The sequence below is a fragment of the Ostrea edulis genome, chromosome 6 (genome assembly GCF_947568905.1).
Source record: "Ostrea edulis chromosome 6, xbOstEdul1.1, whole genome shotgun sequence".
Lineage (NCBI taxonomy): Eukaryota > Metazoa > Mollusca > Bivalvia > Ostreida > Ostreidae > Ostrea > Ostrea edulis.
In genome coordinates this window covers 84,784,440-84,807,640 of record NC_079169.1, presented here as the reverse complement: position 1 = coordinate 84,807,640, position 23,201 = coordinate 84,784,440, and the positions used below count along the sequence as shown (strand labels likewise).

At 36.0% G+C, this 23,201-nt stretch overlaps 1 protein-coding gene across 1 annotated transcript in view; it reads right to left on the bottom strand.

Moving 5' to 3' along the window:
- The window catches only part of LOC125647401 (contactin-like), an 89,555-nt gene that overhangs the window by 52,439 nt on the left and 13,915 nt on the right, over window positions 1-23,201 (bottom strand). The window contains 5 exon segments of the mRNA XM_056142022.1: window positions 11,377-11,553; window positions 12,205-12,315; window positions 15,481-15,569; window positions 20,035-20,134; window positions 20,603-20,716. Coding sequence (XP_055997997.1) covers window positions 11,377-11,553; window positions 12,205-12,315; window positions 15,481-15,569; window positions 20,035-20,134; window positions 20,603-20,716 — 591 coding nt within the window.

The window sequence follows — 23,201 nt, the reverse complement described above, 5'->3', positions numbered from 1 at the left end:
AGTGTTACAACACTTGGTTCAATTGCAAGGAATATTTGTCTTTCGCCTGTGTCTCTATGTGTAAAAATATGTAGGACTATCATCTTTTCACATTTTCTAATTTCCCTACCCGCCATCGGACCAGTTTTGGACACCATGGTTTCTTAAGGATTCAAAGTTTCTTCAAACGAAAGTCCATACCTTTCACGCAATCATGTAATTATTCTAAGAATATCCCTATCTCTAAAAGACCAGAAAAAGAAAAAAAACCACGCGAACACGTCCTTTGCGTTCAAACGTGCAGATTCATGTTCTACAAACCAGGGCCTCTATGGCCAGGATTGGGCTAATAGGCAATAATATGTATTTCGAAATATATGGGGACACGGTGGAAAAAGAGGACTCGAAAGGAAAAGGTTTACATATACTTTCCTTCTCTAATTGTCAAATACATATATTCTTTTTAAGCAAAAGACGTTATGATATGAAACACAGATCCCCTCGTGTAGTGTAGAATCTAATTTCAAGTCAAACCATTCCCTCCGTGACCAAATTAAGGTCACAATCAGTTTTCAGTTTTATTGCAAGTTCGAGTACATTTTCCTCAGACATATTTATAGGATTAAGTTGGAAAACACAGGTCTGTACAAGTTATTGAACTAGTGTACAAGCATCCTTACGTAGTGTAAATTCAGTTTGCTCAAACTCTGGCCTTCGGCTTAATGTGGGACCAAAACAGAGCTCAATAGTCAGAAAGTGGTTGTACTTGATATCGTTTACTAATTTTGGTTTCAATTAAAATTGAAAATCAGTAAATCCTTACATTTTTCTAATTGATATGAAAGCGTTTTCGTGAGGTATAGATTCGAGTTTTGTCAAAGCGCGACCTCCAAATCTGGGTAAACTACAACGGCGATCGAACGTTTAACATAGAATCTCTCAAAACTTCTCTAGAACAAGTCTAAAATCTGTCAAATTAATATGCAAAACATCCACACAGAACATAGAATATACAAGGAAAATCTCCCAAACCTCCTCAAGAACAAGTTTAGAATCTGTCAAATCAATATATCCACGAGGACACTGCGTTGATTCGTAGTTTTTAAGCACAGACAAGGTATCGAATGGACCAAAGGAATGTACAGGAGAAAAATATCTTTATGAATCTTCTTCTTGAGAACTATTAGTCAAATTGATGTCAAAATAGTTCTTTTCAGTGCAAATTTAGGTATATTTAAGTACAGACTTGGTGTGGGGTCACAGAAGGGTCACGTTTATGGAATCGTTTTCTGAGTATTTTACGAGAAGACAACTAAGGCTAGTGTTATGGGCCAAAGGCCTAACATTAATCATTCCGTCCCTTTATGTCAACAGACAACTTTTAAAAGTTCATGCATATTAGTGAGATTTTTCTACTTAGCGTTTTATTTACATTAATTCATTTTCGCTAGGAGATTCTACTTTGACCCTTTCGTTAGAATATTGTGACAAGTTGCAAATATATATTAATTTTCATATTCTCTGTCTTAGGACTGAGAATGGCGGAAAGTTTGTATAAGCTGCTTCAAATAAAGATCACATTCTTCGCAGTAACGCTGAGATGAGCCTATTGTGGAGCCCTGTTTTACTGTTTGTAATGTAGATAAAAAGTGAAATCTGAGATTAGGAGATTAAAGTTGAGCTCATCTTCAAAAGGCACCGGAGCCAGACATTCTATTGGAACAATAGCATTCATTTTCTTATTCTTCAATACTTCTATAGGAATTTAAAAAAAAAAAAAATTCACTATTTTTTCTTCAAATTATGTTCTGACATGGATCTGATAAACTCGTTCAACAAAGTTTACGTTATCTAGAATAAAAATTGGAATATGACATTTATAATATTTAAATATGTCTTGAATCACCAAAGTTGTCATTATTCTCCAAATGTTCTAATTAGTTAGAGAGGATTTCAGATTGGATTTTATGTATTTCATTTTTTTTACACGATAAGTATACACCATTATAGTCGATGTATTAAACATGACACTATTTAATAATGAAACTAGATACGTTAGCTTGGTATAAACTGTTATCATTTTTAGGTTTTAACGCCTGCTTAGCAAGTACCCCTATCGTCTTTCTTCAAGGTCAACCAGGTTTTCTTTCGTTTATCCCTATTCAAAATCTTTCAAATTACGGCCTTATCAAAATCATCTTCATTATGCTGTAACTTAAAGCCCATCTCATACCTTACTTCTGTCTGAAACCTGTGGTGTCTTTCGTACATTTTAGAATGACCCTCAGCTATATATATATATATATATATATATATATATATATAGATAACCTGACATTTTAAAAGGGTAGGAAAGGGTCCTATTGATATCATGTCATAGTGACCAGTTTCTGGTGGACAAACATGTACAGCGTACTTACACGCAGATGTTAACAAAACTTGTTTCGAATAGTCTTATCGGTTTGAAACTCTCTCATATTTGACAAGAAAAATCATATGCGTAAAATTTTACTAAAGTTTGGTTAGTGATAAACCTATGATGTTGTAATGCATTGTATTTATCTATAAATGCATTGACATTCAATTTGACATAAACTAGTTACAAAATATAGATATACGTAGACTATATGTTTTATGTTGTTTGCAATATGGGGATAAAAAAACCAGTGGGACATAAGTACTGTGTAAAGTACTCCCTACCTTCATTGTTTTAGTCACTATGATACTAATAACCTTGTCGTTTACTCCTAAGATTACAATGTGTACTAACACCTAACCTCTACTTCTTTATTTCAGTGTTTTCTTTTGTTGTGACTGGAGAAGTCAGGAGATGCATTTATTGTGAAATTAATTAATCATGTCGACATTCCAGGTTAACGATACCATATGCTGCTGGTTAAACAAATATAGTATGGAAATATTTATAAATGATAGACGATGCACGTTACTAGAAGCGAAATACAAAAACAAAAAACAAAAACGCGGGATATAACGCCATATTTTCATGACTATGTTTTTTTGGTTTTTTTTGTTTCCATCTAATTTAATGAGGTGATTCATTAACATAAATTCACATTGGAGATATAGGTCCACCAACAAAACGAAATAAGTGTCATTTTGATACTAACAGTACTAGTAATCTTTTCAAATTCTAGTACAGGCCTTCGTATTTTCTCTCTCAAAATTCCGTTGATTATGATAGTGTTATAAGAGCGACCAAATGTTGACATGCTTTACAGTATTTTGCCTTAAGGTATGTGCGACATGCGCGCCATTTTTTATAGGTGAATCAGAAAGCCTACCTTCTACCTGACAATTGATTATCCTTAGCCGTGAAACAAAAGCATATTTATAGAAATTACTACATGAAATTTACTAAAAAGTTTGGGGTTCTCAAAAAGCAAAAATATGGATAGTTCTTTTCATTATTTGAAAATACCAACTCAAGAGAGAAACGTGTGGCGTTTTCTTTCTTTCGTGGCCATGGTAAACAATACTTCGTAGTTTAGACACTATATCTGTCCGTTAAATGCTATATATATATATATATATATATATATATATATATATATATATAGTATCTATTATCTAAAGCTTTGTTACAATCACATTTATATGTAGTGAGTTAGAAATACAGACCAATGAATGATTAGTCTCAATGGCGATGTTGAAAAAGTGAATAAAAACAACAACTAATAAATGCATTGTATGCTTAATGCAGTGGACGAAAAGAAGAAAATGACAAACAATCTGAGAAACAGTTAATGGTTTGTTTTAATGTAAGAAAATTCCAATGGTGGGTACGTTTCTTTAAAATTTCTGTTGAAGAAATGGCTTGTACTACAACGTCTTATGCTGATAAGATGAATTACTTACCTTTATTCTAATTCCCATATTTTCTGACAATTTTAGTGGAACACAATTCAGTAATTAATTCCACGGGTTTAATGAAATTGGCAATCCGGCTGCAGCGGAGGACAACTAATGATGACATACATAAAACACTACACCGTACACATATCGCTTTTTACACAAACACACAAATCAATCTCGCTGAATCTTATTTTCCATAAATTTCCGTTGTCAAATTCATCTTCAAAAACACATTTTTAAACACACTAAGAATTCTGTATCCTTGTTAGATCTGTAAATATATATAAACGTTTGAATGGTTGTGCATCATATAATGATTGAACGCATCAGTGAGCACACGCCCTCTAGGGTCATGGCTTACGGGACAGTGAAATCACTCAACCTTCAAATATATTTCCTAAGGTGGTGTGAAAATGTCTACAAAATACTGTAATTGCAATTCCTTAGGTTACTATGACTAGAGATTTAATTACTTGTAAAATGAAATCCGTTTTACAATACCTGGATCCAAGTATGAAATAAAATTTATTAGAACAAATTTCATTGTGTTAATAGAGAGCTTGGTTTGAAAAGGGGAAAATCGCTGCTAATGATGATGTCACAATGCCCTGTTTAAGCCGACTGCCTATCAAAGTCGTGTTGCAAGGTGTTATGGGTCTTCGCTCGTCTCAACGGTCACACCGTACAACATATTGCAAATACTTTGAAAGAATGATGTTAAGAATTCTGTTGCTCTAAACTTCATATCTGTCCCTTGTTGAGAGGATGCAAATCAAACTAGCTCTGCATCTGAGGCGAGTGTAGTCAACTGCAGCCCTCGATGTACATTAAACGTTTAATCTGGGTGCGTCTTGTACCCACTGGTGAATGCTATAGAGTTCTGAATCACAGGTCACTTTAAGCATCCTAAGCAAGCATGAGGATGTGGATGTATCAGCTATGTTAGTTTGTTCCAGGTTGTTTCTGAATGAGACCAAGTCCAAGATCGTATATTTAACCTAGTCCACCATCCGGAAAACAGGCCACACTCTCCGCCACACTCAACATAGGCCACACTCAACAGGTGGAAAAGTTCCATGAAAGGCTGGGCCTATATTTACGTGGGGTCTTGTGTGACCAAGTCTAAAAAAATAAGTTACTCAGGAAACTTTGATTTGGCCAATCTATCAGGAAAAATATTGATACATTAACTCAGCGCCCGAGGCAAGCATGGTTGTTGAATACATTATATGTTTTGTAGGGGTGCATGGTGGGGATCGCCATGATATTATGGCAGCGAGGGTCAATGTAATTATATCTTCCACGGGTTCTTATTCTATTGTTCAACTCTTCACTCTGGTTTGAGTTTTTTTTTTTTTTTTTTTTTTTTTTTGGTTTTTTTTGTTGCGCTGACTGGTTTTTTTTATATATCATAGTATTCGTTACACATTTGATTACATCATTAGCTTTGACTCATACCGAGGTTAAGGCTTAATCCCCCCCCCCCTCGCCCCAGTGTTACTCCATATAATATAACTGTATTAACTCATAAGTGTCAAACACTCTATTGATTGCATAGTCCGTTTGTCGTCACTCTCTGATTCGAATTAATCTCAAACGCAATGCTAAATCACTGAGATGTCTAATTTCTTTGTTACAAATTAGACTCCCGTAAACATTTTATTTACTTTTTATCCTCTCCAATGTAAGAGGAATTTCGTAAGACAAACAAGCCGAACATTGAAAGTTTCGACAACAAACCTACAGTTTACATGGTGATAAATGCCCTCTGTTCAAGTCCATATTCGTATTAAACATTTCTTGTATATGCAACTCCAAAATGTGTACCAGTATTCCGCAAGGTCGACAGAAGGTGGTCCGAGCGCCTTGGTCGTAACACTATATAACAAAGAACATTTAGCTACAGATAACAATAAGAAAATGGACAGACAGAATTCAATACCAGGATTAACTAGACTTTCAATTATAGCGTCCAGTTCAAAGTCACACATTATGTAACGACGGGGTATAGAAAGTGTTCCGCCCCACGGAGTACAGATAAGATAAGTTTATTCCAATTTTGGGCCCAGAGGGCATAACAGTAAGACAGTTTATAAAGAAAGAAATTAAAAAAAGAAAGAAAGTTTACAACATTATCTACAGGTTACATAGACTGCAAACTGCATGTGGATGCAGCATGTTGAGGGAAATAAGTACATACATATATGAATTGCTAATCATGTGTACATGCCGCACGGAGATAATTGCTTTTTCCCTCTGAATGAACGCGTTCCCCTGTTCCACCAGTTGTCCGTTCTCTCGGTTCAGGTGTTGTATTGTTACATGTTTGAACCATACAGTTCATGGGTTTAATGTATATGCACAGAGTAATTAGCACAAAAATACATAATCATTTTCAATGTGACATAAATACAAAGCAAGGCAGGATGAACAGAGAAGCAAACGGTACAACATACGTCCGTCGGACAGTGAAAGTCAACCTGGAAGCATATTATGCACTCTGAATTGATATCACATACATTCTGAATAGAAAAGCCTTAAAGTAGGTCATGGTGCATCAATCCATCTGACATTTGAACTGATTATGCATTTCTCTGAGAGGGAGGTTGTGACAAAAAGTCGGAAAACGGTTTGACATACTTTTAGTCTGAAATCCCGCTGAAATACAAACTGAACTTGTATTCCCCTGAGAGGAAGCCTGAGACTAAATTTCAGGGCAATATCTGTATCCGTAATGACAAAAAGTCCGGAAAACTGTTTGATCTATTTTTTGCCCAAAAGTAGGTCAAGGACGGACAAATCCAGCTGAGTGTATTCCTCCAAGAGGAAGCATGTGACTAAATTTCAGGGCAATATCTGTATCCATAATGAAAAAAAGTCCGAAAAACTGTTTTACCCACTTTTAGCCTTAATGTAGGTCACGGATGGACGGGTCAATCCAGCTGAAATGCAACTTGAACTTGTATTCCTCCAAGAGGAAACCTGTGACTAAATTCCAGGGCAATATCTGTATCCATAATGAAAAAAGTCCAGAAAACTGACTAAAACGGACTAAAATACAAACTGAATTTGTATGCATTCGAGAGGAAGTTTATGACTACATTTCAGGGCAATATCTGAATCCATAACAACAACAAAAGTCCGGAAAACTGTTTGGCCTACTCTTAGTCCTAAGGTAGGTGAAGGCACACCAATCCAGCTGAAATGCAAACTCGTTTTTACGCTTCTTGAGGGACAATCTGATTAAAACCAGATCTTCAATCCGCTCCTCTATTGGCCATGTCGCCTCAACGCGACATGGCCAATAGAGGAGCGGATTGAAGATCTGGTTTTAATCAGATTGCTTGAGGGAGAAATTGTGACCAAATTTCAAAGACGTACATGAATCCGTTACAGGGGAAAAGTTCGGAAAACATGACCTCGGACAGACAGACGGACGGCCAGACACACACACGGACAGCGCCATATCATAATACGTCCCGTCTAACGATAAAGAATTGAATTGAAGGGAATTACCATAGTATCCTGCCGGAAATCGGACACTGGTAAAATGTCTTCCACGAAAAAGTATAGACCCCCCTTTTTTACATAACATCGTTAGATTAGAATATTTTCCAATAAGTATAGAAACGCTGGTAATTCATTTTGCCAACTTCTTCTATTAAGTAGATTCAGAGAGACACAGAGAGAGACACACAGAGAGAGAGACACACACACACACACACACACAGAGAGAGAGAGAGAGAGAGAGAGAGAGAGAGAGAGAGAGAGAGAGAGAGAGTATAAAAGATGTTACTGATAATTTATGTCTTTCCTGAGCATTGCTTTTCTATCAAAGAATTCTTGCATAACCAGAGGGAGGGGGTGTCCCTCTATTCACAGAGCATGAATGATGAATGCTGCGATTAAACAAACGTAATGTCCATTAACCCTATACCCCTATGCAAAACGGTTACATCGAAACTCAATCAAAGTACTGAAAGTACTGAGAAGCGTTAGGCTTGGTTTGTAATGATGCTGTATGGATAAAAGATTGATTGATTGTGTATTGTATAACACGAATATTTCACTCAAATGGAAACGTCACAATTGCCTTGAAAGGCTGCGAAATTTAGGCCTATGCTCGGCGCTTACGGTCTTTGAGCAGGTAAGGATCTTTATCGTGCTACACCTGCTTTGATACGGGGCCTTGGTTTTTGCGATCTCATCCGAAGGACCGCCTCATTTACATTTAGTCGCCTATACATACAAGTTATAATAGTGTTACTAGCATATCGAAACAAAATTTCAATAATGTGCTGCAAATGCCAAGTAATGGAAAGAATAAAATATTGGAACACTTATTATATTATAAATGCATGTTTATACTAGTATTTAAGATGGGAATTTCCTTATGAAATGTTTCTCATGACTTTAATGAAAGACAACTTGTACGTAAAAGTATCAATTCTTTAGTAATCTCTAATGTTGCAAAGAAAACATGTCCTAAGATCGAAGCTGCAAAGTAATTCCAAACCTAAAGTTGCAATGGTTTGTTTCAATTTCTTAAATCGAATTGATGCAAATGAAAATTGTTTTGTTATGATATATTATGACAATTGTATAAAATCATGTATCGTATAAACCTTAAAAAGTGTAGTATGGTAAATTGAAAATCAATGTTGGCTGCATGTATTAGTTAACAATATCGACATGCCTTCGATTTTTCCTCAATAGTTTTTTTTTTTATCTCCAGGTCAATCACTTTAGCAGAATTTCCCCATTTGAAAGAAGGAATAAGCGCACCGAAATGTAACATTCATGTTTTGATTCTAGTAACTATTGGTTCGAAAACTACATAATTATCACCGACCTCTTTTCTGTTTCCGCTGCGTCTCCGCTATTTTATTTCTTGCAAAGGGAATTAGGCTGGACCCCTTGCTGTAAAGGAGTTTTTGCTGAAATTCTTGAAATGAAAACCTGATATGTGGAAAGCACGTTTAAGTTTGTTATCAAAGAAAACGAGTGCCTACAGTAATGGTCCATTTATTACGTGACACGCATGTTTATATAACATCATCTTCTGACGTAAATCATATCTAGTGATTATGTGGCAGTTCATCACGTATAAACATTCCTCGTTAAGATACAAGGTAATATACAATAATATTATAATATTTTCTCAATGTACAAATGAAAGAAAAAAATCATAAAGAATAGAAAAGTACGATGGTAAAATAAGTATAAATATATACAGAAAATAACTACATATATTAAGTAAACCACGCAAAAAAGTGAACAAGAGGCTTATGGGCCTCAACGATCACCTGAGTAGTTGCATCTATCTGTGTAAAACATTAAAAACTCATTATAGGGCTCCGCTCTGGCCCCGGAGAAACAAATAATAAACTACTTTTGCGCCCCTGTCGGTCCACGAGATAATAGTTTGAATGCATTTGATTTTACATTAATACATTGCACATTAATAAACTATACACCCAGTCCTGGTTCCAGGCATCTTTGCTAGCCAAGGATTTACGATCTGCTCCTTGGCTAGCGAAGATGGGTTCCAGGAGTCATGATGTGATCAATAAGCTAAATAAAATAAAGATGCATGTATATATCAGATAAGGAAGCTTCCAGGCAAGTTTTAGAATTTGGTCCAATGGTACTAATGAATTTCTCTTTTACACAATCTACCTTATTCTTGAAACAGGTCGTAATTTAAAAAATAAGAGGTCCATGGGCCACATTGCTCACCTGAGTCACCATGGCCATGCTGTTGTTCAAGGTCACAAGGTCAAACACCAAAGTATCATAAGGTCTTGTCATAAAGAATCTATATACAAAATATGAAAGCCCTATTTTAAATAGTTCAGGAGATATTAAACAAGTCAGTGTTTTTAAAAAGTAGGTCAAACTCCATGATCAAAAGATCAAGCACCATTGTGTTACAAAGTCTTACCATAAAGAATCTATACACAAAATGTGAAAGCCCTACCTAAAATAGTTCCAGATATACTTCATAGGTTATGTTTTCTGAAATGTAGGTCAAACTCAAGAGTTCAGTCACAAGGTCATGATATGGAATGAAATATCTTGACATAATAAACTTATATACAAGGTATGAAATATCTACCTTAAATACTTCAGTACATATTGAATAGGTCACATTTTTATCAAAAATAGGTCAAACCTCCAGGTCAAGGTCATAAGATCACACACCATTGGATCACATGAAAGATCTTTCCATGAAGAAATGAAAGCCTTTGCTTGAATAGTTCGAGATAGTTCTAAAGATTTTTCCTATGAATATCAGCATGTAAAAATTTGATCCCTTATTGTGGCTGCATCATACTCTCATGAGCCATGATGAACAAACTTGAATCTATTCTATGTAAGGAAGCTTTAATGTAAATTTCCACTTTTCTGACTGTAAAAATTTGATCCCTTATTGAGGCCCAACCTTCTCCCCGTGGGCCATGATTTTAACAAACTTGAATCTGTACTATGTCTGGAAGCTATCTAGTCCGAAATATCTTACGTTTTCCGTGCACGGTGAATATCAAAATCATTTTTTAAAAAAGCCAGGAAAACGTCAGATATTTTGGACTAGAAGCTGTCATGAAAATGTAAACTTTTTTGACCCAGTTGTTCTTGAGAAGATTTTTAAACATTCTCCTTATATATAATATGTTCGCATGTAAAATATTGATCCCCTATTGTGACCCCACCCTACCCTTGGGGGTCATGATTTTAACAAACTTGAATCTGCACTATGCCAGGAAGCTGTCATGTAAATTTCGACTTTACTGGCCCAGTGGTTCTTCAGAAGATTTTAAAAATGTTTTTACATTTTCGTGATTATCTCCCCTTTGTTTGAAGGGGGACTGGCCCTACATTTGAATAAACTTGAAATCTCTTCACCCAAGAATGCTTAGTGCCAAGTTTGGTTGAAATTGCCCCGACGAGTTGAAAATGTAAAAAAGTTTACGGATGGATAGACAGACGGAAGACAAACGGACACTGGACTAAAATGATCAGAAAAGCTCACTTCAGCTTTGGTGAGCTAACAATCGAATATCCTTCACTCAAGCATGCTGTCTACCAAGTTTGGTTGAAATTGGTCCAGAAGGTCTTGAGAAGAAGTAAAAATTGTGAAAAGTTTAAAAACGATAAAATATTTTTTATTAGAAAAAGCTCACTGAAGTTGAAAGGGAACAAAGGAAACAACGGAAAGGGAACCAGTTTATAAGATACATGTAACCGTATACAAGTCTATCATCACAGTTTGTACTACTTGTGAATAGAGAAATGTACTTTTAAAAATATTTTGGTTTCTTGAGTATATTTTTTAACAGATTAATACAAGTTTATATACATGTATATGCACTTCATATATCTATATGGCGATGAATATCTGAGCTTGAAAACCAATGTAAAATAATTTGAATCCATGCATACTTTGAATTGATTTGCAATACTTCGGTTAGAAAGAGAAATATTGCAGGATTATGATTTTCAATATCGTACGAAGAGACGTCAGTTGTACGTTTCAGCGAAGCGCATGTTTAGATAGTCTATGCTGGACACTCCTTCGTATTTTCCTGAACCGTCCAAACACTCTATCATGACTTCATCGTCCGGGTGAATGAAGAATGCTAATGATTGTCGCCCTTTCTTTAGCAGTGCCTCCTCCTCTGGGATAAGAACACGGTGTTTCTGCAAAATCATTTTTGTAATTTTGAAATTAAGGGTTAGTATTACCGTACTACAAGGAAAATAATTCGTCCAATAAACGACAGGTTCAAAGGACACAACGCCCACAGGAGTCGTGCAGCCCTGGCCCTGCAATTCTTCAGAAGATTTTGACCTTCTCTAATCCCATGACAAAATTTAACTCCATATTATGCTCCCAACTAGCCCCATGGAGGTCGTGATTTTATTAAACTTGAACCATTATAAAAGATGGGAATGTTTCAATATGATTACGAATATAGCATGATCTTGCTGTTCTAGATTTTTCTCCCTATATTCATGAATGTTGTAAAATTTGATCCCCAATTTTAGCGTCCGCTTGGTAACCGGGTGGTCGTGAGTTCGAGCTCCGCTCGTGTCATGGCCGTGTCAAACCTAAGACGTTAATTATAGGTAGTGATTGTTCCTTCACCAAACGCTCGGCATTAAGAATTAAGTAAAAATCACGGAGTTTTCGGATATGAGCTTAAAAATCGGGGATGGTCCTGCAGGATTTTTAGAACCATGGTTTTGAATATCGATTTAATTTCAAGCTTTATTTACTCGTAAGTATTAATGTTTATAACGGTATATAATAAAACGCACACGATTAAGTAAAGAAAAAATAACCCTAACCGTCGCTGTCAGTCTGTCTGCTGTCCATTCCTGCATCAGATCTCCAATGTTGACCAAAATAGTGCCGGGTATTGGAGAAGCGGGTACGTAATCACATCCTTTTGGTTTTACCTACAGCGTAAGAACATCCACAACATGTAAGAACATCCACAACATGTAAGAACATCCACAACATGTAAGAACATGTAAGAACATCCACAACATGTAAGAACATCCACAACATGTAAGAACATCCACAACATGCAAGAACATCCATATCATTTAAGAACATCCATATCATGTAAGAACATCCATATCATGTAAGAACATCCACAACATGCAAGAACATCCACAACATGCAAGAACATCCACAACATGTAAGAACATCCACATCATGTAAGAACATCCACAACATGTAAGAACATCCATATCATGTAAGAACATCCATATCATGTAAGAACATCCACAACATGCAAGAACATCCACAACATGTAAGAACATCCACAACATGTAAGAACATGTAAGAACATCCACAACATGTAAGAACATCCACAACATGTAAGAACATCCACAACATGTAAGAACATCCATATCATGTAAGAACATCCACAACATGTAAGAACATCCACAACATGTAAGAACATGTAAGAACATCCACAACATGTAAGAACATCCACAACATGCAAGAACATCCACAACATGTAAGAACATCCAAAATATGTAAGAACATCCACAACATATAAGAACATCCACAACATGTAAGAACATCCACAACATATAAGAACATGTAAGAACATCCACAACATGCAAGAACATCCACAACATGCAAGAACATCCACAACATGTAAGAACATCCACAACATGTAAGAACATCCACAACATGTAAGAACATCCACAACATATAAGAACATGTAAGAACATCCACAACATGTAAGAACATCCACAACATGCAAGAACATCCACAACATGTAAGAACATCCACAACATGTAAGAACATCCACAACATGTAAGAACATGTAAGAACATCCACAACATGTAAGAACATCCACAACATGTAAAACATCCACAACATGTAAGAACATCCACAACATGTAAGAACATGTAAGAACATCCACAACATGTAAGAACATCCACAACATGTAAGAAGATCCATATCATGTAAGAACATCCATAGCATGTAAGAACATGTAAGAACATCCACAACATGTAAGAACATCCACAACATGTAATAACATCCACAACATGTAAGAACATCCACAACATGTAAGAACATCCACAACATATAAGAACATGCAAGAACATCCACAACATGTAAGAACATCCATATCATGTAAGAACATCCATATCATGTAAGAACATCCACAACATGTAAGAACATCCATGTAAGAACATCCACAACATGTAAGAACATCCACAACATGTAAGAACATCCACAACATATAAGAACATGTAAGAACATCCACAACATGCAAGAACATCCACAACATGCAAGAACATCCACAACATGTAAGAACATCCACAACATGTAAGAACATCCACAACATGTAAGAACATCCACAACATATAAGAACATGTAAGAACATCCACAACATGTAAGAACATCCACAACATGCAAGAACATCCACAACATGTAAGAACATCCACAACATGTAAGAACATCCACAACATGTAAGAACATGTAAGAACATCCACAACATGTAAGAACATCCACAACATGTAAGAACATCCACAACATGTAAAACATCCACAACATGTAAGAACATGTAAGAACATCCACAACATGTAAGAACATCCACAACATGTAAGAAGATCCATATCATGTAAGAACATCCATAGCATGTAAGAACATCCACAACATATAAGAACATGCAAGAACATCCACAACATGTAAGAACATCCACAACATGTAATAACATCCACAACATGTAAGAACATCCACAACATGTAAGAACATCCACAACATATAAGAACATGCAAGAACATCCACAACATGTAAGAACATCCATATCATGTAAGAACATCCATATCATGTAAGAACATCCACAACATGTAAGAACATCCATGTAAGAACATCCACAACATGTAAGAACATCCACAACATGTAAGAACATGTAAGAACATCCACAACATGTAAGAACATCCACAACATGTAAGAACATCCACAACATGTAAGAACATCCACAACATGCAAGAACATCCACAACATGTAAGAACATCCACAACATGCAAGAACATCCACAACATGTAAGAACATCCATGTAAGAACATCCACAACATGTAAGAACATCCACAACATGTAAGAACATCCACAACATGTAAGAACATCCACAACATGCAAGAACATCCACAACATGTAAGAACATCCACAACATGCAAGAACATCCACAACATGTAAGAACATCCACAACATGCAAGAACATCCACAACATGTAAGAACATCCACAACATGTAAGAACATCCACAACATGCAAGAACATCCACAACATGTAAGAACATCCACAACATGTAAGAACATCCACAACATGTAAGAACATGTAAGAACATCCACAACATGTAAGAACATCCACAACATGCAAGAACATCCACAACATGCAAGAACATCCACAACATGTAAGAACATCCATATCATGTAAGAACATCCACAACATGTAAGAACATCCACATCATGTAAGAACATCCACAACATGTAAGAACATCCACAACATGTAAGAACATCCACAACATGTAAGAACATGTAAGAACATCCACAACATGTAAGAACATCCACAACATGTAAGAACATCCACAACATGTAAGAACATCCACAACATGCAAGAACATCCACAACATGCAAGAACATCTACAACATGTAAGAACATCCATATCATGTAAGAACATCCACAACATGTAAGAACATCCATATCATGTAAGAACATCCACAACAGGTAAGAACATGTAAGAACATCCACAACATTTAAGAACATCACAACATGCAAGAACATCACAACATGCAAGAACATCCACAACATGCAAGAACATCCACAACATGTAAGAACATCCACATGTAAGAACAGTGATATATAGTACTATTTATTGTAAGAACAGCGATATATAGTACTATTTATTTATTGAAAATGATCATGATTGGACAACATGGGCATATTGAACAACAAAATTTAGAATATGAAAAAGCCATTTTCCTCCAATTGATTTCCAAAATACCGCTAAATATTCACCAATCTGCTTTATTTAAATCGAAAGATTTTTGATAGAGCAAGTCCCTCAACATTCATCTAGATTACGCAGAAATTTACTTGCCTCTAGTCCACCGATGTCGTCCTGAAACAGGAGAGTGATGGACCCGTAGTCTGAATGCTCCCCACAGCGCACCTGTCCGGGCTTCACACCTGCCATGACCAAGTCCAAATTGATCCAATGTCAATATAGAACAACCCGTGCGATTATAGCATCTTATAGCTATTATCCAAACAATAAATATGAATGATTCTGGGGATGGTGAAATTTTGCTCTGATGGTGAGCGATACCTTCATGTTATGATATATCGCATTTTATCAAAATACATTATACCATGCAGCTAATTACTCCTCTTCTGTGGGATTTATTTACAAACATCTCAAAGCTGATATGTCTTTTACTAATTCAAAATTTATACATGGCCACAGTAGCAGCTAGAACTGTCCTTTCGGGACTAATACCCCCCGCGGGGCACACTACCCCCCCCCCCCCTCCCCCCATACGTCAAAAGAAAATGGATACATAGAAAATGGAAATATTGATACCTTCACTATCAATAAAAATGTAAAGTACATAAATGTTATTTTACTTTAAAGGAAATGAACATGAAAAAATATTTGTTGCATAATAAACTTAAAAGACCTCCTGAACCTGAATAGTGTGGCCTAAATCTAATTTGCTTGTTTCTATTACGAGCTTTGATCAATTGAATACGCCAAGTTAAAGGTTTATGGAGGTCATCCATTATTTCCTAGCATGCATCTGTGCTCTGATGTAGATGAGACACATTGCTGTTGACTGGATCACTGTTATACAGGAGAAGTTTATGGATTCATACTAGAATTGGTGGATAAGGTTTTGGAGCAAAAAGAATTGAAATCAAATGTACAAATGCATTAAGAAAAAGACAAGAGGCCCAAGGGCCTAGAATCGCTCTTCTGATAAATTGTACAACCCCACCATTTCTATTCTTAGCCTCTTAGTATTCTAAATCTTTAGTTACATCCTAAGAATTCAAAAAAGTAGGTCAATGTGACCTACTTTTTGGGTTACACATTTTGAGAACCCAAGAAATATCAACTGACAAAGTTTGATGATTTTAAGCCAATTAGTATCTGAATATTGAAATATAGCTGTCAAATTCCAATCGTAGGTCATGGTGACCTACTTTTTGGTCAGCGAACTTCGAACATGCAAGACCCATCAACTGACAAAGTTTGATGACTGTAGGTCAAATAGTATCTGAAATATATAAATATAGGTGTCCAATTCCAAAAGTAGGTCAAGTTGACCTACTTTTTGGTCGAAACCCTTCGAACATGCAAGACCCATCAACTGACAAAGCTTGATGACTGTAGGTCAAATAGTATCTGAAATATATAAATATAGCCGTCAAATTCCAAAAGTAGGTCAAGGTGACCTACTTTTTGGTCGACACACTCCGTAGACTCAAGATGCATCAACTGTCAAAGTTTAATGATTGTAGGTCAATTAGTGACTGAAATATATAAATATAACTGTCAAATGCCAAAAGTAGGTCACAGTGACCTACTTTTTGGTCGATAGATTCCGAAGACTCAAGATGCATCAACTGACAAAGTTTGATGATTGTAGGTCAAATAGTGTCTGAAATATAGTAATTTAGCTGTCAAATACCAAAAGTAGGTCACGGTGACCTACTTTTTGGTCGACACAAACCGAAGACTGAAGACGCATCAACTGACAAAGTTTGATGATCCTAGGTTTTACAGTGCCCAAAATATGCATCTAAAATTGAAAATGTGAAATTTGAATATCTGCAAAATTCAAAAAGTAGGTCACTGTGACCTACTTTTTTTTATAAATATGTTTCAAGGCCTCAAGATGCATCAACTTACAAGATTTGATGATTCTAAACCTCTCGGTATTTGAAATAACAACTTAAAATATATCTATAAATGATAAGCCATAAAATTCAGAAAGTAGGTCACGGTGACCTATTTTTCAGTTGACGCATTTCAAGGTCCCATGATCCACCAACTGACAAGTTTTGATGATCATAGGCTTCAAAGTGTCCAAGATATGCATCAAAATTAATTTTAAAATAAATACCTGCAAAATTCAAAAAGTAGGTCACCGTGACCTACTTTTGAGACAACTTGACACAAGGTCCTAAGATGCATCAATTGTCAAAATTTGATGATCCTAGTCCTTATAATGACTAAAATATCTAAGATTTAAGGAATTTAAAAAATTTATAAATTTAGGTCAACTTTGAAGTGACCTTGAGACCACGCCCTTTGCCCCAGGGTAATGCTTTGAACAATTTTTAATCTACAACATATCCTCATCCTTATGTGTAAGTTTGGTGATAATCTGCTCTGTGGTCCTTGAGAAGAAGATTTTTTAGCAACCACTACTTTTGTTTGTATTTTCCTGATTATCTCCCCTTGTTAAAGGGTCACATCCCTCTATTTAGTATGTATGAAAGCCCTTGGGCCAATGATACCCTGTAACAAATTTGAAAAAAATTGGCCAAGGGGTTCTTGAGTTATAGCCCTTTTTCTAAAAAGTTTACGCACATCGCACAAATGGCCATAGCATTAGCTCTTTGAGCCTTTGGCTCAGAAGAGCTAAAAACACTCCCACAAAATATTTTCAGCTTCTCCAACTTCTAAACTTACTCAAAAGCACTGTATTTTCACAACCAAATTGTAAATACGTCTTCAACAAAAGTATCAAATACCAAAGTATCAAACACTACTTATTTAGTATCAGAGTATTTGTATGAGAGTCTGAGGTTTTAAGAAATCCTTCATAATTGCAGTGCTCTTTAGGAAATGCGTCCTTAATTTATGTCACAACAAATGAGGGTAAAACTATTCCGATTTTTCCAACAAGAGGCTGACCGCGTCTGACCTAGTTGATAAACTCGATCTCTGTAGGCCATAAATCTTGATAGCATGTCTGCAACAGAATGGTTACTGTATTCTACCACGTATGTGTGTAATTGGAAATGTTTACACACAAATGCCATGTTGTGTTTGGATTTCGATACATGTGAATACAGAAGGTATTTTTCATTTTCGTGTTTTTCAAGTTGTTATCCAAGTCCTCTGAGACCCTTCCTCTCTGGATACATAAATCCATGGATAAATGTAAGCTTTATCAATTATAACAGGACTTTGACACACGGTGTTAAAATATGGGTATACTCAGAGAACTGCACTTTATGTGTAGATCTATTTAATTTGACACAAAATGTTCAAACTCATGACAACAAAGACACCCCTTGAATGTACATAGCTACAATTTCCACAAGCACACCAATCAAGGAAAATTCCCTTCTCATTAAATCAACTGATGATGAAGAATTATTGTTCTGAGAAACAATATCTTCCTCTGTAACATCAGGTTCAAACTGATATCCCATATTTAATTCACTTTCTAACGTTGCTGCTTACACTGTGCCAAAAATACACAATGTGTCCTACTGACGTCAGCATCAGTGCTGCCCTCTAGTGAATGCCAAGAGATAATCCAGCAGGGAGGTAATGATTTTTTCAATATGGCAGCTTCCAAGGATTGAAAAGATTAGTTAATCTTTGTGAAATATCTCCCTACTGAAGAAAGCTACATCTTAGTGATATTCAGAATTCATTATATACATCAAAATGACCAATCTAAACCCTTTGTCATATTTTCATGTTCACTTCCTTTAATATAAAAAATGTATGTAAAAGGTCTGATTCAAACCTTCTAATTTGTGTTTAGAAATATTCTCCAAACAAAGAGACTCCCTTAAACAAAATAGAAATTAGCATAACTGTCTAATATTTTAAATTTTCTAATTCAAAATTGGAAATACATAACTCCAGTCTAAGAACAATGTATATACAACGTTTAAATCAAATGTCTTTATGAATTTTTAAGATTAATTTATATTCTCTTTTTAGTTTAAAAAATGACTGAAGTCCATAAGTAGAAAAAAAAAACCTTAATATGAAAATATCAGGTGCACATCTTCATATGGTGAGTAATGAGTGTATTAATTTTCAGAAAAATCCATGCACTAGTTTGTTAGAACATGCACGGACAAAAGCATGTCTACAGACAGACGGGCATGCTGATACCAATATACCCCGTTTGCGGCAGATTTCTATTAAGAATCAAAACCAAGACGAAAGAAACCTTCTGTGCTCATTTCGAACTTTCATTACGCCATATATTGACCACATTTTTAAAATCTTTTCAATGATGAAATACTGTGGTATCATCATTGTTCGTGGGGGATTGATGTTCGTGGATTTCGTGAGTCACTCTTAACCACGAATTTACGTGTCCTCGAGCATTGTTTTCAAACCAAGTAGAGTTATCTCTCCTGGCGACATCGTATCGCTTACCCACGAAATTACGTCCCAACGAACCAGCAAAATTTTGCTTACCCACGAACATTGGCCTCCACGAATTAAAATAATTCCACAGTACTCAAAGAAGCCCATGTGGTGGGTATCTAAAACTCGATAAATACACATCAATATCAGACCCAGAAAGGCCCATTTACGTCCCTTGCGTGGAAGAGAATGAAGAGCACACAAACACCCAGCATTCTAGATGAGTCGCCTTACAACACGTACCTATTTCTTTAGATATGGGGGGATAATACAGAGACCGCAGGGTTGTATGGTTTCCCTTCTTGCCCATTCCTTTATGACATTCTCTGAGGAACGTTCGGTCCTTGAAAAAGAAAATAAACCAAGGACCATGGAAATGACGATTGCTTGTCATTCGCATTGGACATTTTACACTAATGACCATATTTGTATATTTTTATGTTTCTCACTGATATATGCTGAATGAACTGATAATGAAAGTGAAACACGTTCTGAGCTGAAAATTGTCATTTATCATAAATGACGTGAAAGAACGTACAACTCCAGCACAAAGAGGCTGACATAATACAAAGTGCATATTTAGATTATCTAACTATATGATCAATGGTCGAATGCTCTGAAACAAGCTATAAAAATGTACATCAACGACAAAAAACAACAACAAAAACAAACAAAACAAAAACAGCGAAAAAATAAATAAATAAAAACCAAACAAACAAAAAACATGTAAAGGATGAAGCAAAAAGATGCAACAAACTTTGACGATATTTGTATATTTTTTCAATCCATTAGTATACATATATATACATACTATGTCCAGACCAATGGACATCAAGTCCAAAACTCTGCTTCCCAGTTCCTGCGCTGACGTATACATCGCCTTGTACACATTATAAAAGTCTGGGAGGATATCCAAAGGCATGCTCTACAATTGCATGGCAAATATACGTATGAGTACGCAAAATGGCGGCCATAAAAACAAAATGAATATACATATACTTTCATTTTTGATTACTTAAGGAATGAATATATTATCTTTTCGGTGGATGGAGGGATCCACGAATAAAAAAGACGGAAAACTGCATCATTGAGCGTAGCGTATGATGCAAAGTTTTCTGTCTTTTTTTTTCGTGGATCCCTCTATCCACCGAAAAGATAATACATTCATGCCTTATCATTTAAATATGTAAAGCATTGAGTTTGAATGATAAAACATAATATGATTTGAGTTCAATTAAAGATTTATTCTTGAACTACATTATATGACGCTTCGAAATTGGCGGAGTAATTTATGAAAACATCAACTGAAAATCGGAAATGGCGGCTTCCACGAACTGTTTACTTTTGACTCACAAATGGGTTCCCTGTGAACTGAAAGGTGCAGATTTGAAAGGATGAGTTAGAGATGAATCCCGTGGATAGAAAATTGCTGGAACTTTGTTGAGTGGAACTGGCATTCACCTCAATGTTCGATGTCGGTACGAACGGTAAGCGTGGGACATGTGCATGATGTGTCATGCGATCAGAGACCAGGCAAGTAGGGTTCTCTCTCGAGTTTCCAGGGGGACGAGTGAGTGTTGCAGAGGGTCTTGCAAGTTTTGCTAGTGAATTACTAAGGCATTGCTTTTGATGGCCACTGCAATCCCTGTTATAACTGCGTATGGACGCCTCGTTCCGGTGCCCACTCATGAACATAATATGTCGGATTCAAAACCATCGTCGTTAAGGGTTTCAATTGCAGTGTGCGGTGTAATTTTGAGAGCATCCAGAATTTCTAGATGTGTCAGACATGAATTTCGAAAACTGGTACGCTTTGACAGGCTTAGCTGTAAACTACACTTTCTCTGATTGTGGAGACGCCATCGCAGCTTTGAAACAGTGATTGAATAATGATGTGGCATTCGGGTCTGTGACATGAAGAAGTTGTCGTACGGTGCGAACTGGACAATTGTCATCCCCGATTGAGTACATTCGCTTATCCTGTGGAGCATCAGATGTGTCGAGACCACCCTGCCAATTCTTTTGCTTGGTTTCATGGGAAATCACCACATACTCTCCGTCATTCTCATTATATAAAAACTCAAATGAGTTTGTCATCAGCTGTTGATGAAACTCAAGCCCCCGTGACACAAAATGGATCGAAAGGTCGTACCAGACCCGATAACGCAAAATGACAGGATTATCAATAGTGGAAAGGTAGTCGGAGATTTTCAGGAAGTCACTACTGTTAAGAACTGGTTTGTGCTGTGTAGGCCGAGATAATCTTGATTTCATATTTTGTTTCAATTTGCCACCAAGGATGGCATTTGCTGGTTTGAAATTTCTATCTCTAACAATGTCAAAATCTCGATCACTATCATTAAGATGTCTGTTGAGAGCTGATCTTATGGGTTTTAGTGTGTTTTTGTGATACTCTTGAGGTTGATCACCCTTCTTGGGGTCAAATTTGGGTTGGACTTCAGCATAGAAGTGTCTCAACAGGCCACAGAGTTCCTCTTTTTCTACTTTATGCAGGTTAGTGCAAGTATTGAACTTTTCCATGCTCCAATCCGGAAATTAATTTTGAATTCTTTAGTTTGGGGTGTTCTCTCAGTTATTGTTTTACTATTCTTTAAGTATTCGTTAGCGAGACAGACAGAGAATTTTTTTTCTTTCATTTATTTTAACGAGTGCATACATTGTACAGTGTTTGTTATTAGTGCTGCTATTTAATTATTCATCTTTTTATGTTATTATATATATGAGTAAATTTGTTTGTATCACGTTACCTTGGAAAATCTTGACACCCCACTTTGTTTTGATCTTTGTACCCTTGGACTGACGACCACTCTCGATTCCTTTTAATTCCTCCTCAGAGATTGTCTTGAATCTTGGATTGGAAATTATGACGGGGGGGGGGGGGGATGTTCAGTTTCTAGTGCGTTGGCCAATTCTCTAAGCGCCTCATCATTGGATGTAGAAGCATTTATGATTTCACAAACATTCTGATAATTTTCATCCTCATCATCAAAGTTATTAAACAGAGAAAGAAGAGTTTCTTCATCAAAATCAGGTTTCATAACTTCACATTCAGGTCTGCCTTGAAATATATCATCGAAATTTCCTCCCTTGGAATCCATTTTCAGAAATTGCATAAGCAGACGTGTACGCGCGTGTGTTATGTTTTTCCTTCAAATAGTCATATTTATTTTATTTTGTGTAATTAATTGTTTATTTATCATTTATTTTAATATGTTAATGTTTTTGTTGAATGAATTTATTTGGATTGATAGAGTTGTGAAGTTGTTCTTTTCAGGATTTCCAATCTATAAATAGACCATTCAGGGGAATCCCCAACATTCCAATAGAAAGTAGTTCCGGCCATTTCTTATTTTATTTTTCGGGGTATACGATATTCATATGATAGATCA